The sequence below is a fragment of the Scardinius erythrophthalmus genome, assembly GCF_964197995.2.
Source record: "Scardinius erythrophthalmus genome assembly, chromosome: 10".
Lineage (NCBI taxonomy): Eukaryota > Metazoa > Chordata > Actinopteri > Cypriniformes > Leuciscidae > Scardinius > Scardinius erythrophthalmus.
Genome location: NC_138230.1, coordinates 32386157 through 32405523, shown reverse-complemented (window position 1 = coordinate 32405523; position 19367 = coordinate 32386157). Strand labels below are relative to the sequence as shown.

General features: G+C 39.6%; 1 protein-coding gene across 2 annotated transcripts in view; it reads right to left on the bottom strand.

Moving 5' to 3' along the window:
- Nucleotides 1-6077, bottom strand: part of npr1a (natriuretic peptide receptor 1a) — a 128627-nt gene extending 122550 nt beyond the window's left edge. The window contains exons 1-2 of one of the 2 annotated variants that reach the window (XM_081377372.1): nucleotides 5464-6077; nucleotides 3830-4606 (exon numbers count right to left, since the gene is read on the bottom strand). In XM_081377372.1, coding sequence (XP_081233498.1) covers nucleotides 3830-4577 — 748 coding nt within the window. In that variant the 5' untranslated portion in view covers nucleotides 4578-4606; nucleotides 5464-6077. The remainder of the gene's footprint in view (nucleotides 1-3829; nucleotides 4607-5463) is intronic. The other variant, XM_081377373.1, reaches the window with a different exon arrangement.
- Nucleotides 6078-19367: the final 13290 nt, after the last annotated feature.

The following is a 19367-nucleotide window of genomic DNA, read 5'->3' as shown; positions in this document are numbered from 1 at the left end:
AATTTTTAAATAAAATATTAATTTATATTTCAAATAAATTTGCTTAGTATTTAATTTCATATGATATTGTATGCCCCCATTCATCACCATTATGTTTAATAGGTTATAAAGATTTAAAAACAAAAAACAAAAACAATGTTATCTGGATGTACTGTAAGCACAGGCCAACAGCCAAAGATAATTTAGTCAGATTTACATTTAAGATTTCAAATAGGTTTTATGAGCAGGAGTTATCCTGAGATATATGCTATTATTTTCATGTTACTATTCAACATACATTGTTTCCTCATAACTCTCTGGCTGAATGCAGAAAATGCTACAATCAGAATTATTTCATCCCAAATCACAGTACATTATAAATAGTAGCCATCTTGCTGTCTGTGGCTGATCAACTTTAGAAAGTGTCATAAACTGTCCATTTCCAAATAAAAAACAATGAAAAAAAGTCATTATAACATGCAATGCGTCATTACATTTCCAAATTCTGAGGAATAATGTCAGAATTGAGATATGTAAAGAATTCTTGCAATTTTAAGATATAAAGTCACACTGCATGATCAGAATTGTGTTATATAATTCAGAGAAAAAACAATTGCGTCATAAACCCATAGCCGCAACGAAAAAAGTCTGAATTGAGGAATGTTAACTCAACATTTTTCAAGATTAATATGCTCGGATTTGCAAGAAATAAAGATATAATTGTGATATATAAAGTCGCGATTACCTTTCCATGGCAGAAACGAGCTTCCATTTACTGTAGTTTCCCCTGCTTGCATTGTGATTGAAAATACATATTTCCTTTATAGAGTTCATGACATGCAATGCTGGCTGGTATATTTTTTGTAAGATATTGTAAAATACATCTCCATTCTTTTTGTCCTCGGCTGTGACACTTATCTAAAGGCTCAAGTGTATGCTTGTTTGTACTGTATAAAAGCAACTTTTGCGATATAAATACATATGTGCAACAGATGCTACTGTACAGATTCATTGTACATGTCGTCTTTGAGTGTTAACTTATCCGTAATGCTTTGTGCTTTTTAAAAATATTAACAATAATAAATCAAATTCGGTTAAAGTTATCCAACTTAATCAGGTTAAAATTTTGTGTGGATCGGTTCAGAATCATTTGAGACAATCACAATGTGAGGAGGACAAAAGAGAACCAAGTATCTATTCTCTCAGTTCTTTAACACTGTACCTCTATCAATCTCCAGCTGTCTGCAGTTCTTTTTATTCTGTCCCTGAAGAGAAGGCGACCTTGACTCCCATGTCTCTTTCACCTGGTGTGTGCCGCCAACTGTGAGGCAGCAATTTTCTCAAAATTATTCCATTTGTACTCTTTCCCTTCTCATCATTTCTATACATCTCTTTCTCTCCATTTGTGTCTTTTTCCAATTTGCATATTCCCAGCCAGGATTTTATTACCTGTAAATACTTTTATGAAATGCTCAAGTGTTTCTATCAACCTCTGCAGGGGCACGGGGACAAGAGTGCTCTTGCATCTCTTGTGTTTTAATAGTTTCCAGAGCTGTGCTTCAGTGAACTCATTTCTCGGCCTCAGGCACAGATGAGCTCAGGGGGCTTCTGCTTCCTTTTTGCTCACCTGTGTCAGCTCGCAGACAGATGTAAGTAATAAATCTGTAATTAATAAAAGTGTATAGGCTCTAGTTATAAACCTGTCAGTCACATTTATGTCAATATTTGCATTAGCAGTCAAATTTAATTTTGTTCTTCTTTTGTTATCTTAGAACATTATAGGAGTGTGTACTTTTGTAAATGGAATTTGTCATATTCAGCCTGTTAAATATCAAATGAATGCTATTTTTTAAATTTGTGATTTATGATTATTTAATTATTTTTAGTAATAATAATAATTTCTTATTTAAATATCTTGAGGGCACACAACTCTATAAAAACATTTTTTTTTAGCAGATAAACACGTTGGCTGCTTTCATTCAGTCAGTCAGGTATATTTACTGTACATAAACTATTAATTTTCCTATTCAACTTAATATTCACACTTCACACTTAATACTCAACAATATTATTGATCTGCCTGCATTGACACCATTACATGAGAACTGAACTGAGCTGGACGATGACATCTCTGTTTTCTCCAGAGTGGCTATATAAATGAACGAAATTAATAACTTTTTTACAGCAAAAATTATCCATCACTGAACTTACTTAAGCTAGCCTATGAAATTAGTTTCTTCTAGATCTGGTGTACAGCAGAAACAAACTCTGTTGCATTATTTTCCTGTTTATCACTGTATAGCGCTGATTTGAAACAATCTGTATTGTAAAAAGCGCTAGCTATATAAATAATAAATAAAAGGTGACTAATTTCCATCAAGCTGAATGAATCCAATCCAATTTCAGATTCTGTATGTTCAGTTTATATTTATGAACCCTAAACTAGGGGTATGTTTCCCAAAAGCATTGTTAGCCAAATATGGTCGTAAGATCCATCGTTACCAGCATGACTCTCATTGTTGACTCTCATAGTACAAAAAACTGTCTAATCAACCATCAACTGTCTGGTTACCTTCTTTTGTGTTCAACATAAGAAAGAAACTCAGGTTTGGAACAACATAAGGGTAAGTGAATGATGACAGAATTTTCATTTTTGGGTGAACTATCCCTTTATGTAACGAGTTCCATCGTTGTATGGGATACTTACCCTAGATCGATGGATGTGTTTACATGCAGACTTTTCAGATTTTCAGTCCAATTGAGCCATCAGTCTTATTACTAATGGATTATTTGGTTGCATGCAAACATAGCCAATGTTCAGAATTGACAACCGGATTTAATTTTTATACCAGGTGTGATTCACAAATTGTCCTGTGCATTTAAAGGGAGACAGGAATAGATCAAATAACGTCTATATTGGCAGGCAACCAAAGTCAATACTCTTCTCCAATTCATGAATAATGCAGGCAACCACAGAGAAAGAAAACTATTTAGTAAATATCAAAATTGTACTGTCTCTTTATGGATTTTATTCTTATTCTAAATTGTTCGGCATTTCAAAATGCTGATTCCAACCCCTTTCAAACTCAACCACACAATATTTTTCATAAACTGAGAGAGGTTAATAGCAATGAAAGCGTAAGCGTAAGTTCAACCAGAAAGACTTCATTGCCACGTCATTAATTCATAATTCCGCTCTACCAATCACAGCTTGACATCAAATATAAAAGACTGATCTTACCATCCCATTTTGTTGCCCGTAGGTGTCGTAGCAAAGTTTTCCACCATCCTCCCCACCACAACCAGGATGGCTCCCGTCCACAAGTCGGGGGGGAGGGGGGAGAAGGCTCCGCCCCTGCCTCTATCATCAGGCAGGACCTACCAGCTAACTTTCAGACCCAGACGGAGGACCCTATGCCAAAGAACTCTGAGAAGGAGCTTGTCGAGCATCTACTTTTATTTTCGTCTGTAAAATCCTTTCACAACATAAAATCTATTTCTTTCGAGAATCCTCCTGAGTCTTTTTGGTAGAACTAACATTAATGTTAGACAGACATGAACTACCCATACTTATATATTGAATGCAATGACATGACGCTGCAGTTCAGCGCATATCAGCTAAACTTTAGTTGTGACTTGTACAGTATGTGAGTTTGTTTACATAACTGAACTGATTATAAAACAAACGTACTCTTGTGAAAAAGAAGTACACTATTGATACTTTGCACGTGACGTCAGTTGTACTGGCTGGCGGGCAAGAACATCATTCTCTAGCAACGAAAACCAGTAAACTAATCAAGGATCCCACCATTCCTACTTGACATCCCTTGCCCACTCATGTCACACTTACCACGAGCTTTATGGCTGATGTCCCGGATATACTCATCATAACGGAGGGGTTCATCATCCTCATTAAACACCATGTCTTCTACAGTGATGTTGTCTTTATTCATCTCTGTGTACGGCCCCTCCACGGCAAAGTAGCATGGCCGGTCATCTTTCTTATTATCGTTAAACATGAGCATGGCGTGTTTGTGCCAGCCGAAATGATGGTGCATCCTGAGCACAAACTCACCCAGCTTCTTGTGGGTAGGGCCGGTGTTGGTGATGGACGAGTACAAATTGAAACCCTGCGCCCTCGCCCCACCCGTGATCATCGGTACCTCCCAATGCGTGGTGAAGCGGGCCACAGGTGAGGATGAGTAGTCACAACCTGGCCCGATGAAAGCCCAAGGGTTATATGAAATCTTTTGGTCCACGGCCACAAGAGGAGCCACTGAATCTGAACACACTCCTTCTTTGTTTTCGCTGCTATTGAAGACCAATTGTAGATGGTAGCCAGGCAGCAGGTTGGGGTCAGAATTCACCTTTTCCAGGGCCCAAAACAAGGCAGGGCCCACCCGGGGCCATGCCCAGGGGTACTCTGTGTTGTGTAGAGGTAGGATGACTGCCAAGGTGATGTTCTGTTGAGGTGGATGGGGACTGAGAGACTGAGGCTGATTTTGAGGGAGGGGCTCCAGTTCAACCACTCTAAATGACACACCACTCAGCAGAACTAGAAGAGTTAGCCTCAACGGCCCCATCCGGAATGCTTTCATTCTCAAAATGAATAGTAAGGACTAAGACTCTGAAAATCAAGACAGAGACACATTTGAGATGCACTTTCTGCAGAACAGAGAATGTCCATCATTCACAAATTTACTTCAAAGTTTATTCATAGAAATGAAATGAGAAAAGAAAATATTATACTACTAAAATGTCTACTACAACAATCAGTAGAATGTGATAGGCTACTATGAAAAATAACTGTTCTCTAATTGCATCACGCGTCCATGAATAACTTTAAAAATCCATAGAATCGTTCCGTTGGACGAAATGTTCTTTATAGTGCACAAAGTTTCTTCAGATCATTAAAAATGTATTTGCACTAAGAAAATATTGTTCTTTTAAAAAACTGTTCACTGAAAGGTTCTTTGGAGGACCCAAAGTGGTTATTTTATGGCATGCTGCGAAAAAAAAAACACACCTTTTGAAACCTTTATTTTTTAGAGGGTACCAATTAATCGTATTATATAAATACATTCTTCATAATTGAGAAGACTATCCTATAATAATAGTTATTTAATTATAATAATAACAATATTCCACAGGGCCGTTCTCAACCACATTCGCACATGACACGTTTTGGGTTCAAAAACCGAATCAAACTGAACCATGCGGTTTGGAGACGCGTTATTACACATTTAACACACTTTTCACTTTACACGCCTTAAAACGTCAAGCTGAAAAAAAAAAAAACCCGATGCGTTATTGAACTTCTAAAGAGTGACGCAAGTGTAGCCTACACAGACCAGAATTTACCAACGCAGTCGACGAGACGCAAGAACGCGTCCTCAGTTTAATATATTAAAATACACTTTTAAATAAAGCTTTACTGAACAGAATAAAAATAGTTCAATTAATTTAATTAGTAGGCTATATTACCACAGGTCAGGTCGTCATTTGGAATCATCCCACTTGCAAGTCTGCCGTTCTTTCCAACCTTTAAATCCTTGTCTCGTGAATGTGGTGGCAAAACTGTTCCCTCGGAGAAAACGCGTCGATTATTGCAGCTCAAACCGACTCACCTAACTTACAGGAGTGAAACTTTGGTCTCTTGACCCTCTCCATAGAAACCACCATGATTTCTCGAGCCTCCTTCTTTCTCCGAATGCGCGGAGGAAACGGGATTCGCAAAGAGGAAATCTTTCTCGGTGCGCCTGTGACTTTCTCGGAAACTTTGTTAATGAGTATAAATGCTTCTGTAGTTAAAAATTGTTCACCGTGTCATCTTCTCCTTGATGTTTTCCCAACTGGAGAAGATAGTTAAATCTCAGCGGGTTTGGATTTGATTCAGAATGCGCGCGATGTCACACACACAAAAAAAGTGAAGCAAAGTAAAAAGCGCGTTCACATCTGCATCCATAAAACTCGAATGATAAACTCAAAATATTTAGTTGACAACAAAACGAAAGGTGCAGGTTTATTGTGAGGCACACTAAATGTTTGAAGTCTATTCTCCCACATCCTCATCCAGTGAGTGTCGGGTCAGTCAATGCGATGTAAAGCTCAAGGTGGGAGGAGGAGAGAAGTGAGAGAGGGAATGACACAATGTGCTAGTCTAAAGTGCAGGCGGGAGAGGAGGAGGAGGAGGAGAGAGAGAGAGAGAGAGAGAGAGAGAGAGAGAGAGAGAGAGAGAGAGAGAGAGAGAGAGAGAGAGAGAGAGAGAGAGAGAGATGTAGAAAAAATGTTTACAGCACTGTTGCACAGCCATGTGGCACCAGACAGATAGATAGATAGATAGATAGATAGATAGATAGATGGATAGATAGATAGATAGATAGATAGATAGATAGATAGATAGATAGATAGATAGATAGATAGATAGATAGATAGATAGATAGATAGATAGATAGATAGATAGATAGATAGATAATCGTTTTTTAATATATATTGATTGAGGACATTTGTGGCTCAGTGAATGTGAATTCATAATTTGTCTAGGCATTATTTAGCCACTTGACACATTTGTTGTAGCTACAAGATCACTGTGCCCTACACAGGATGAACATCCACTTTATTATTGTACAACAATGACCTGACCTTTTGCATGGGAATACAAAAGAAAAACAGCTCGCTGGAGAGACGAGAAGGCAGGACTTGCCGTGTTGTCCCTGCCACTGTGTGAGCATTTTGGAGTCCATATCGACCTCCGGCATTTTAATCACATGCTTTTCTTCCTCCTCATTGTTCCATTTTTTTCACCCACTTCCTCCCAATTAAAACGTTCTATTTTTGTGCAGTCCATTACACTTTTATTGGCTTTTGCTCCTCCCTCTCCTCCGCTCTGTTCTGTTCTCCGTTTGGCCTTCTGCGGGAGCGTCTCATCTTGCGCCGTCCTCAGCAGCCCTCACCCTGACAAACAACTTCCAGATCAATAAAGCACAGGGAGGACCTCGGCTGCTGGCTTCCTGTACGCAGAGTGCGCCGGGAAAGACATGCTGCGCGCCAGGCCAGCACCTCCCGGTTATGGTTGGTCGTAAATAAGTGTAGGGGGGGCTGATAAACTGTGTTCCACTTTCTCTTTCCCCATCTCCAGGAGGGCAAATGTGTTACTTTCAAATTTCTGCCAATGACCCAGCTGACCAACTGCCCTTCCATTCATTCCCTAATTCCCCATGCTGCTTATCTGGACACCCCCTTGCACCTTTGACCTCATCCGGTCAACCACACACACACCAGTGGCTGCGGTTTCCAAAACAGGATGTGTTGCGCCCTTACTCACTCTGTCACTCGCTTTTTCTCTGACAATGCTGAATACAGCACACTACCATTTCACTTTTACTATTACTATTTCTGCTGTATATTTATACCGTGTGCAGTATAATAATTTTCCTTATGCATGAAATACCCAGACTCATTGCATCAAAATGTCCAGTTTTAGAGCACACTGCGCAGAATACAGAATACAGTATCCCACAATCCACATGCGCTCATTCTGGACTTTCTTTTCCTCATGACAAAGGAATTGAAGTCACATCAGCAGCAAAATGAATATATTTCTTGACTCGTTATTTGATCAGACCACCAGGAATTATGACATTTTGTAAAATATTTAAATGTATAAATGTATGTACTTAAGGATTTCTGGTGAAATTATAAGCTCATTATTTATAAAAATGTTTGATAATGATTTTTATAAAAAAATAATTGAATTGTTTCACTGGCTCTTATTTAGTCTATATATACTATATGTATCTATTTTTTAATTTTTTGGGGGTAAATCACATACTGACATGTATAACATAAAATAATCATATTTATAATAACATTACTTAACTAATACTTTTATTATAACATAAATATTCTGATTTCACATGACTTTCACATGTAAAGCACTGACACAGGGAGTTTACTTGATCGGCTTTGCTTAAGTAACTTAACAGTAGTGAACATCCAGCTTAATTTACTATAGTACTATGTATTTATATCTTAAAAAAGAATTAGATAGCAGTTTGCATTTTTACATTTTTTTTTATCCATACTGCATTAACTTTTACATACTGCATTTAAAAATTGTAGGCAGTATGCAGTATATACTGTGCCGTAGCAGTAGGCATTTTAGAACATAGCCTCTCTCTTTTTAGCATCTCCTGGTTTGTTATTACGGGTAACCTCCTCTCATCTCTTCCTTCTCCTCCCTCTCTCCTACGTTCTTCCGTATAACTCACACAAACTTAGAGGAGTTCAACCTCCAATAAATCCTCCACATCAAAGTTATCTTCTCTGTTGCACACAAACACAAACAAGTAAGCTTTACCAATGATGTCTGTAATCACTATATGGTAGAAACGAAGCAGCCTACACACATTCCTGTGCTCGCAAAAATACGCACAAACTGTTCTTGCTTGTTTTGTTTTGGTCTGAATTCTTCCACGGCCTAATGAAACTGCTTCCTCCCTCTGTGTTTCCAGGATGCTTGATGTTTGGAGTGATCTCTTATCCTTTTTTGTGGTCTTTGGTCACTGCCCTTTAAACCTCACACGAGGAGGTCCAGAATCATGGTACGGAAATGAAAAAGGAGGACCTTGCCTTTGAGTGAGAGTGTGAAGTGTCTTGATCTTAATAGCTGTGTAAACATTTAATTTGTATCTCATCTCTTGTCTGAATCAAAAAGTGGTCTGCTGCATTACCTCAGCACAGATAAGTCAGCCCCACTAGTGACGCTTTGCATCTGCACAGCAGTGACTTCCTGTATGTGTACGTGGGAGGAAACTCTCGGCTCCCTCTCCCTCTTCCTAACGCACTTTCTTGCTCTGATTCCCTCAAAGCATCTTTACTAGTGCTCCTTTATTGAAATAATACAATGTTTTTTTTCTGTGGAATAATATCCTCTCTGATCCTCTGGTTGTTTTACACTACAGATTTGGTATTTGGTGGGCTAACCGTCATGTTCACGCATTCTTGTTATGTCACTTTGGTAGGAGATCATTAGGCAGAAGTGGTGCATGTGTACTTTGGGAAGGGATATCAGCAGTTTTTGGTATAGTCTGACTCACAGTACGCATACACAAAAATATCCCGTGGCCTCTTTAACAGCACAAGTCCAACTCATAGCCTACTCAAGATTCCCATGGCAACCATTATCAGCCAGTTGCCTTGTAACAAACCAGAAGTGATCAGTCAAATGATAATATCAATAAAAACAACTACCACCACAAATAAACTAGAAATATTTTGTAAGGGCACTTTTTGTAAGAGTGGTTGCCAGGGCATTGCTATGCATTGCAAGGGTGGCCCACCCCCAAATCTCTATGATATTCTGGTCTCTAGATATGACTCAGATTCCCTCCTTTAATGTAAGTCTAAAGGTGCAGTCACATTTACCATTGCATTTCAGTAGGAATCTGTAGGATCAGGAATTTCCCATAAGGGCAAAAATGTTGCATGTTGTCAAAGCGAAAATACACAATGGACCTTTTTTTGTCTGCAAAAAGGCAGTGGTTAAAAAAACTTTTCTGCCGGCCCTCCTTTTGTAGAGAAAAATATTTTCAAGCCCTCACCTACATGTACCCAAAAACTCTCTCAGATCACTCTCAGACATCCAATAGGAGTTAATTAAAACATTGTAATTAATACAGTACAATTTCTTAACTTCAACAGGCTTCTCTGTGAAGCCCCTAAGTGGCGTCTTGATTTGTTCGGCTTCATACTGTCATAAGCTAATATTTCCGCTTAGTGCAGAAGCATGCATCATTAATTTATATTTTCACACAGCTCACTGCAATACTAAATTCTGATTCTTCAATCAAGCCATTAGTGGTCTGTTATTACAAGACAACGACTGATAACAACTGTTACGACCTGTGTTTTGTTTATTGTTTTATTGCTGTTTTCATTCGTTTTGTTGTTCCGTGTTTTCCTTTTGATTACAAGCAGGTGATCTCATGAGGAGCTGTAAGAAGGCCATTGGTCGTCTAGTTGGGGCGTCGCCTTCATAAGGACGTTGCTGGCACTCGTCTGGGAGCTCACTTTGGTCCGGTCGCACGTGGGTTGAGAGCTCCGGAATCCCTCCTCCGGCCGATGATCAACCTTGTCTTCGTATTAATAATTTTCTATAGTTTAAGTGACCAGATGTGTATAGAATCTTCTGAATTGTTTGTTATGTCCATGCCACCAGCTACACCGTGTGGTAATGTCTGAACTGGTCCTGTTTAAAACCTTAATAGAGTGGAGCGTGTAGGGGTGTCCTGCCTTATTTATTTCTAAACCGTTTGATCTCTGTTTATGACAGGGAGTCAGGTTAGTTAAATGTATTTTCTTTTGATATTCGATTAGGTTAGTTATGTTTCTCCTTTTTCTTTGTTTATTCGTTTTGTTTGTTGTTTTGGCCTTTGGGACACCCTGAAGAGATGCTCTTTTCATTCATCACTCTACAATAAATTTATTATCTTTTGCTACATCTGTGTTTTTGTAGTTGATTATCGACCGGAGTGATGCGTGCTGGGATTCCTTTCCACAACCCAACCAATTATTTATTGCGCCTCTGTAGTGTTTTATATTCCCCTAGAGGCGGGGCGTAATAATTGGGGGCTCGTCCGTCCAATTCTATTTGTTTGATTTGGAAATTTGCCCGATCCAAATTGAGACGTTTTCGGCTTTGCTGGTGAGTACCATTTATATATATATTTTTGTTTTGATTGGCAGTTTTTTTTCATGTGTAGTGGGGAAGTGGTAGGTTAATCGATGGAATTTAGTATTGAGGCGTTTAGACAGGCTCCTTCACGTGATGTTTTGGAGTCCTGTCGGAAAATTGATTTATATTTAATCGCCGATTTCTATGATATTGCGATTGTTAAAACTGATAGAAAGAAGGAACTGAGAGACGTAATTCAAGCTGGACTGATTAAGCAGGGTATTTTGCATTCTAGTTCTAACGTTGAGGTAACTGATGAAGATGGCGTTGATGTTGCTAGTTCAGATCCCGTGTTGCGCTCACTTAGTGGTGTAAACTCGGAGGATTTAAAACTAGCTATTCAGTTAAAGCAATTAGATCTCGAAATAAAACGTCAGGAACACACCACTCAGTTGTTACGTTTTAGGCAGTGCGAACTAGAAACGCATGCTGATGATCGTCGTGCCAGTTCGGTTAAGACTCTTTTTGATGTACCCTCTACTAGTGTTGACTATCACTCACCCTCTGCGCCTTTGTCTGTGGCTCCTAGTCACCCTACAGATTTCGATGTTAGTCGTCATCTAACCTTAGTGCCTGCATTTAGAGATAGTGAGGTAGATTCATACTTTGGCGCATTTGAGCGTATAGCTGCTGCGTTGCGCTGGCCGAAAGAGGTTTGGTCTCTTTTGATACAGTGTAAATTAACTGGGAAAGCCCAAGAGGTTTGTTCTACCCTATCTGTGAGTGATAGTTTAGACTATGATAAACTGAAAAGTGCGGTACTGAGGGCGTACGAATTAGTGCCAGAGGCGTATAGGCAGAAGTTTCGTGCACATGTTAAAAATGCCTCTCAAACTTATGTGGAATACGCACGGGAAAAAACTGTGCTTTTTGATAGATGGTGTCATTCCAGCAGAGTCGTTAATTTTGAAAATCTCCGTGAGTTGATTTTGATTGAAGATTTTAAAAATTCGTTGCCAGACAGAGTTGTTGTCTATTTGAACGAAAAGAGAGTTTTGACTCTTGCCGAGGCTGCCGTTTGTGCAGATGAGTTTACTCTGACTCATAAAAATGCGTTTGTTGTACGTCGCGAATTTAATTCTCCGTCCTCAGAGAAAAACGCCAAAATTTCGAAAGTAGGTTTGCCTAAACAAACAATGCCAGTTGAAGGCCGTGAATGTTTCTACTGCCACGGACTTGGTCATTTGATTGCGAATTGCCCTTCACTGAAAAATAAAAATAAAGGGAAGTCAGCCAAAAGTGTTGGTTTTGTTAAGAAAATTGGCAGTCAATTTAGTTCGAATATTGATGCCGCGTATGATCCTTTTGTGTGTCAGGGGATGATTTCTCTTAGTGGATCTGAGCGAGACTTAGTTCCTGTAACTATGTTGCGGGATACAGGGGCCAATCAGTCGTTTGTGCTGGCTAGCATGTTGCCATTTTCTGAGAAAAGTTATTGTGGATCTGATGTTCTCATTCAAGGAATTGAGTTGGGGGTGTTGAAAGTACCGTTACATAATGTGTACATTCGATCCGGTTTAGTAACAGGTTGTGTAAAATTGGCGGTGCGGCACAGGTTACCTGTGAATGGCGTGGCCTTGATTATAGGTAATGATCTCGCTGGAGGGAAAGTACTCCCATTTCCCGAGGTCATTGAAAATCCCATGTATGATTCTGTTACTTCCGGTGAGTTGGCATCAGAGTTTCCTTCAGTGTTTGCGGCGTGTGTAGTTACGCGGGCTCAAGCGCGTAAATTTGGTGAGTCGATTGATATCTCGGATACCTTTTTGGCAGCTGAGGACCAGGTTAAAGGTGAAGTTCGCACGGTGCAACCTGAGCTGTCTGATCCCGAGTCGCTGTCCGCGACTAGTAGTGCTGAACTAGAATCAGCTGATCTGTCGTTGTCCATTAATAAAGATGTGATTTCTGCTGAACAGAAAAAAGACCCTACTTTATTGCGCTGCAGGAATGGAGCGTTTAATTTGAAGGAGATTGAAAATAAATCGATAGGTTATTTTTGGGACAACGAGGTGTTAAAGAGAAAGTGGACTCCAGCCGGGTCTGATGGTTTAGGTTGGGATATTGTTTTTCAACTGGTTGTGCCTAAATGCTTTCGAAAACAAGTTCTGAGTGTGGCCCATGATAATGTAGCAGGACATCTGGGTATTACTAAAACCTATTCTCGCATTTTGCGTTTTTTTTTCTGGCCTGGCATTAAATCTGATGTTGCGCGGTATTGTCGCTCGTGCCACGTGTGTCAGGTCGTAGGAAAACCTAACCAGATTATACATCCTGCACCACTCAAACCTATTCCTGTCATGGGAGAGCCTTTTGCACGAGTAATCTTGGACTGTGTTGGACCGTTACCGCGAACAAGATCTGGACATGTTTATCTGCTTACGCTTATGTGCGCGACAACTCGCTATCCGGAGGCAGTCCCGTTGCGTTCATTAAAAGCGAAGGCTGTGGTGAAAGCCCTAATCACGTTCTTCTCTACCTTTGGCTTTCCACAGGTGATCCAAACGGATCAGGGGACTAATTTTATGTCACGATTATTTAAACAGGTACTGTCCCAACTGAAAATTAAGCACATTACATCTAGTGCCTATCACCCAGAGTCCCAGGGTGCTCTCGAAAGGTTCCACCAAACCTTGAAGTCCATGCTGGGTAAATATTGTGCCGAGTCAGAGAAAGACTGGGATGAGGGGTTGCCTTTTCTTATGTTTGCTGTCCGTGAAAGTGTTCAGGAGTCATTAGGATTTAGTCCTGCAGAATTAGTTTTTGGACACACGGTAAGGGGCCCACTCAAAATGTTGAGAGAGAACTGGCTGACTGAGCAACAATCGGATTGTAACTTACTGGACTATGTCAGTTCTTTTAGAGAGCGATTGCATAACGCTTGTAAAATGGCTCAGACCGCATTGGAAAGTACCCAGGTGAAAATGAAGAAGCGTTTTGACAAGAATGCTGTTTTTCGTTCGTTCTCTGAGGGAGACAGGGTCTTGGTTTTATTGCCAATCCAGGGTGCTGCATTACAGGCTAGATTTTCTGGTCCGTATGTCATTGATAAGAAGCTGAATGAGACGAATTATGTTGTTCGGACTCCCGATCGGCAAAGAAAAACTCGCGTGTGTCATGTAAACATGCTGAAGCTGTATGTGAGTCGTGGGGAAGATATGGAGTTAAAAACCTCTGTTATCACTCCAGTTGCCTCGATCGTGATAGCTTCTGACAGTGATGTTGATGAAGATGGACTGCATCTACAGAGTACCCTGATGTTGGGTGGCAGATTGGATAATTCCATGATTTTGGAGAATTTAAACTCTCATCTGGCGCATTTATCTGACTCTCAGCGTACTGATATAGTAAAGCTGATTAATTCATCTTTGGGGTTATTTTCAGACGTTCCTACCCGCACTCAAGTACTGAAGCATGATATTGACGTAGGTGATCATTCACCGATTAAGCAACGTGCTTACAAAGTGAATCCAGTTAAACGTAAAGTTATGGAGGCCGAGGTGAAATATTTAGTTGCAAATGGATTTGCAGTTCCGAGTTTCAGCGCCTGGAGTTCACCCTGCTTATTAGTCCCGAAATCGGACGGAACACAGCGGTTCTGCACGGATTATAGAAGAGTAAATGCCGTGACAAAACCAGATTCGTTTCCCCTCCCGCTTATGGAGGATTGTATTGATAACGTAGGGTCTGCGCGCTTCGTCACGAAACTCGACATGCTAAAGGGGTACTGGCAAGTTCCCCTGACGGAGCGCGCGGCCGAAATATCGTTTGTTACTCCGGATGATTTCCTGAATTATAGGGTGATGGCGTTCGGACGCAACGCTCCGGCTACGTTTCAGCGCTTGATGAGTCAAGTGCTGGGCGGGGTTTCAAACTGTAAAGCTTACCTCGATGATATTGTTGTTTATTCGAATACATGGGATGAGCACTTGACCACGTTAAGTACTGTTTTTAATCGTTTACTGGATGCATCTCTCACTCTTAATTTGTCTAAGTGTGAGTTTGGTAAAGCGACAATTACCTACCTAGGGAAACAGGTGGGGCAAGGGCAGGTTCGACCTGTTGCTTTGAAAGTGCAAGCTATTACCGAATTTGCAGTGCCTCGTACGAAACGTGAACTCAGGAGATTCCTAGGAATGTCTGGTTATTATCGGGGATTTTGTAAAAACTTTTCAGATGTTGTGTTGCCTCTAACAAATCTGCTTCGTGTATCACAAGTTTTTGAGTGGACTGAGGAATGCCAGACTGCGTTTGATTCTGTTAAAAACCTTTTGAGTAGTGGTCCTGTCTTGACGGCTCCAAACTATTCATGTGCATTTAAGCTAGATGTGGATGCAAGTGCTACTGGTGGCGGTGCCGTTCTTCTACAGGATGATGAAAATGGGATAGAGCATCCTGTTGGGTATTTTTCAAAGAAATTCCTGAAACATCAGCTAAACTACAGCACCATTGAGAAGGAGGCTTTAGCCTTTTTAATGGCCTTACAACACTTTGAGGTGTATATTGGCTCTAGTTCTATGCCGGTGGTTGTACATACGGATCATAACCCGTTAGTTTTTATATCTCGCATGAAGAACTCAAACCAACGAATTATGCGCTGGTCTCTCTTCGTTCAGGATTTTAATTTGGAAATCCGCTTTAAGAAAGGCAAAGATAACGTGTTGGCTGATGCCTTATCCAGGTCGTTCAATTCTGAGTAAATCTACTGTACTGTATTGTATGTAGATTCTTTGTGTGTGAGAGTGTTACGACCTGTGTTTTGTTTATTGTTTTATTGCTGTTTTCATTCGTTTTGTTGTTCCGTGTTTTCCTTTTGATTACAAGCAGGTGATCTCATGAGGAGCTGTAAGAAGGCCATTGGTCGTCTAGTTGGGGCGTCGCCTTCATAAGGACGTTGCTGGCACTCGTCTGGGAGCTCACTTTGGTCCGGTCGCACGTGGGTTGAGAGCTCCGGAATCCCTCCTCCGGCCGATGATCAACCTTGTCTTCGTATTAATAATTTTCTATAGTTTAAGTGACCAGATGTGTATATAATCTTCTGAATTGTTTGTTATGTCCATGCCACCAGCTACACCGTGTGGTAATGTCTGAACTGGTCCTGTTTAAAACCTTAATAGAGTGGAGCGTGTAGGGGTGTCCTGCCTTATTTATTTCTAAACCGTTTGATCTCTGTTTATGACAGGGAGTCAGGTTAGTTAAATGTATTTTCTTTTGATATTCGATTAGGTTAGTTATGTTTCTCCTTTTTCTTTGTTTATTCGTTTTGTTTGTTGTTTTGGCCTTTGGGACACCCTGAAGAGATGCTCTTTTCATTCATCACTCTACAATAAATTTATTATCTTTTGCTACATCTGTGTTTTTGTAGTTGATTATCGACCGGAGTGATGCGTGCTGGGATTCCTTTCCACAACCCAACCAATTATTTATTGCGCCTCTGTAGTGTTTTATATTCCCCTAGAGGCGGGGCGTAATACAACTGATACAACTGATAACAGACCACTCAAGCAGGTATTGAGTCATCTTGAGGTAATAAAATATGTCAAATTAATATTTTGTGTTAAATTATTTACTTATCTGGCAAGTAGCTTCTTTTTCGTAACAATCCGCTGACTTTACACTATCCCTTAGCCTTGTCGTGCCCCCCAGTTTGGGATAGCTCGTTTCCACCGAACGGTATGATACAGCAAAGTACAGTACGCTATGCAATTATTTCCATTTCAATTGTCAGAAGTTGACCACCAAAATCCATACCACTTTTTTGGGACCCTTCCGTTGGGGTATCTAGCACAGTGGTCTGGTACTTACAGGGTGGAGCTATACTCATTGCAGAACATTGATTGGTTGACAGAGAATCGTCACTTGCACGTGCTTTTCCGGCTGTGTTTTTCCATGCATCCTAACAAAGCTCAAACAAGAACAAGATCTGCTGTGCATCCTCCAATTTTGTTTACTGTGTACTTTCTTCTTCGCACGAGAATGACGGCGATCGCTACACCATGCCTATCAAGTAAGGATACTGTTGGTGGTGGAAACGCAAGCCAGATCAGGGTTTACCATTCCGAATCGTACTGTACCGTACCGTACCGCTCGGTGTAACTAGCCATAAGGTAACCATCCACAAAAAATCTAAGGTCCAATTGCTTAAAAAATTCCACACAATTTGAAGTATTATCCATGTCTGTAGCACAAACCTTTATGGGTTTTTTATCAATAGTTTTGTGCATTATCTTGTGAAGAGTATACCTTGATTATAGCAAATTGTTCCTGGAATGTAAAGATTAAGTGCAATTTGAATGATCAATGTGAGATTTAAAATTCTGATTAGATCACTTCTTTCTTCACTTGAGGTTTCATTTGAAGAATTTCTTGTCATTCAGTTCCAGGAAATCATGATACAATTGATTTATGTTGAAAAGAAAATGAATGAATTGTGGCTGTGTCTACAGAACTTTCACTTAATCTGATATGAATTAACTACATGATTATGTGATAAATAACCTTGGTCAAACCTAATTTGGAGCAAGAACATGCACAAAGCTACTTCAAGTGAATTAAGATTACATTCCTATGAAACAAAACTACCATTGAATATGAAGTTTGTTAAGGACACGGTCATCAATTGCTAGCTTCCATTTTTAAAGAGTGTAAACCAACTCATAGTGATTCAGAGAATCAGCTCCATTTTGCTGTACATGACCTCACCGACCCACAAATCCTCTCTATTAGTGAATAACCGGAAGGCAAGTAAGATACTCTTTCTTATCATGGAGGATGTCTGACTACTATTTTACCATCATTTTATCAGCCCTGAAGAGTTGCTGAAATTATCGGAGGATATCATACAGGTACATCTATAAACTGGTGTCAAAAATGATCCACTGCAAATGTTCTGTATCATTGCTCTTCTCTTATCCCTAAATCTACCACAATTCATGTCAGGTTTTACCAAAATATGTTCAATTAATCTATTTCCAGGGCATGCTAAGTAAATCTTAAAAGGTTTTAAGAGGCTAATATAAGATAATTTATATATGACTTAATCACAATGCACTGAAATGCAAGCACATTGAAGTCAAAATTAAACTTCCCCTGTCCATGTCGGCATGATGTAATTCCCGTCAACAGCGCATGTCTGTGATTGGAGCACTTAAAAACAAATGTCCAGCTGCATTAACGGTCAACAGAGTACAGCCTACGTGGAAAGGATTGCAAACTCAAATGGTGTTTCAAAATCAAGTATTCCTGGGCCTTTACAGTTCATGTCTTTATTAATTACAGGGAAATGAACAACTGAAACATATATCTTTTTTATAAGTAATCGCAAAAATCTTGAGAGTGAACATAAAGTTTCTCAATGTAATGTAGAAACCATAGAAACCACAATGTGTCAACATGTAAAACCCAAGCACTGAGCTGAAAAAGAACTGTTTAACAATTTTATATGTGATTGGAGGGTAAAATAGAAAAACAGTGACAGCCTCAGAAAAAAAGGCCAACAACACGCAATCAGGAAGGATGTAATTTTACCTGCTGATGAAACTATGGTCATTGGTCAGCGTTATGCTAACAAAGAAGGCAGTTAAGCAACTCAATTTGGTTCCTTTGTCCAATAATGCAGTTTAGCCAGAACAGAAAACATGGCAGAACATGGGTTCATTCTATAGACTGTCAGGGCAAAATCGAGGAAGACTTCAACTACCGTACTAATACAACAGTTTGTGGTTACTAAGGCTTTACCAAATCCTCCAATATGAATGTAAAAGCAGCCTATGTGAGATGTTTAGGTGGTTGCTAGAGTGACATTTCCATCTGGCAAAAACACATTTCTGCTCATTTAGTAGTATCTGTCAATTCCACACTGCCTGTCCTTGCTATATTTGCCAACCCTACCTTCAGACATCATTATTCCCACAAGTGGCACCGCGGCAGAAAAAAAAAAAAGCAGTGGAAAAGGCTTAGCTGCTCATTTTTGGAACTTGAACTGAACTCCTTTTTATGTGAAGACTCATTTACTCCACTCAGACTAGAACTACTGAGACCAATATATATTTTCTTTGCAAACTTTTTTGAAAACAAAACTGTGATATTGAATACCTTTGAGCAATGTAAATAACTTTCAAATAATACCAGTTACAGTGTCACACATAATGAGAAACAGTAGAGCATAGCAAGCAATGCCAAGTTCATTGGTTTGATTCCCAAAGAATGTGATCTGATAAAATGTGTACCTTGAATGCAATGGAAGTCGCTTTGGATAAAAGTGTCTGCCAAATCCACAAATGTAAATATTTGGATTTTAGTGATAAGAATAGTGATAAGTGGATATAGTTTGTCATGAAAAGAAGAACGTGTGAAATTTCAAGTGTATTGGTAGTTCAAATGGGCCGGCAGAATTGGACTTTCAAAAGAAAAGAAACCTGTTGCTAGGCAGCCATGCCACATTCCATAACTGAGATTAATAGATTTTGCCACATGCAGAACTTGTATACAAACTACAGTCACAAACAAGTTGTTTTAAAGAGGAACAAACACAAATTTAGTATTTTTTTTCCAAATTTGATCTTCATGGAAGAATCATGTGTGTGAAATTTTAAGAAGCTCAAATGGGTCAAAAAAATTGTGCATTACAGCAATAGTTCACCCTAAAACAAATCTG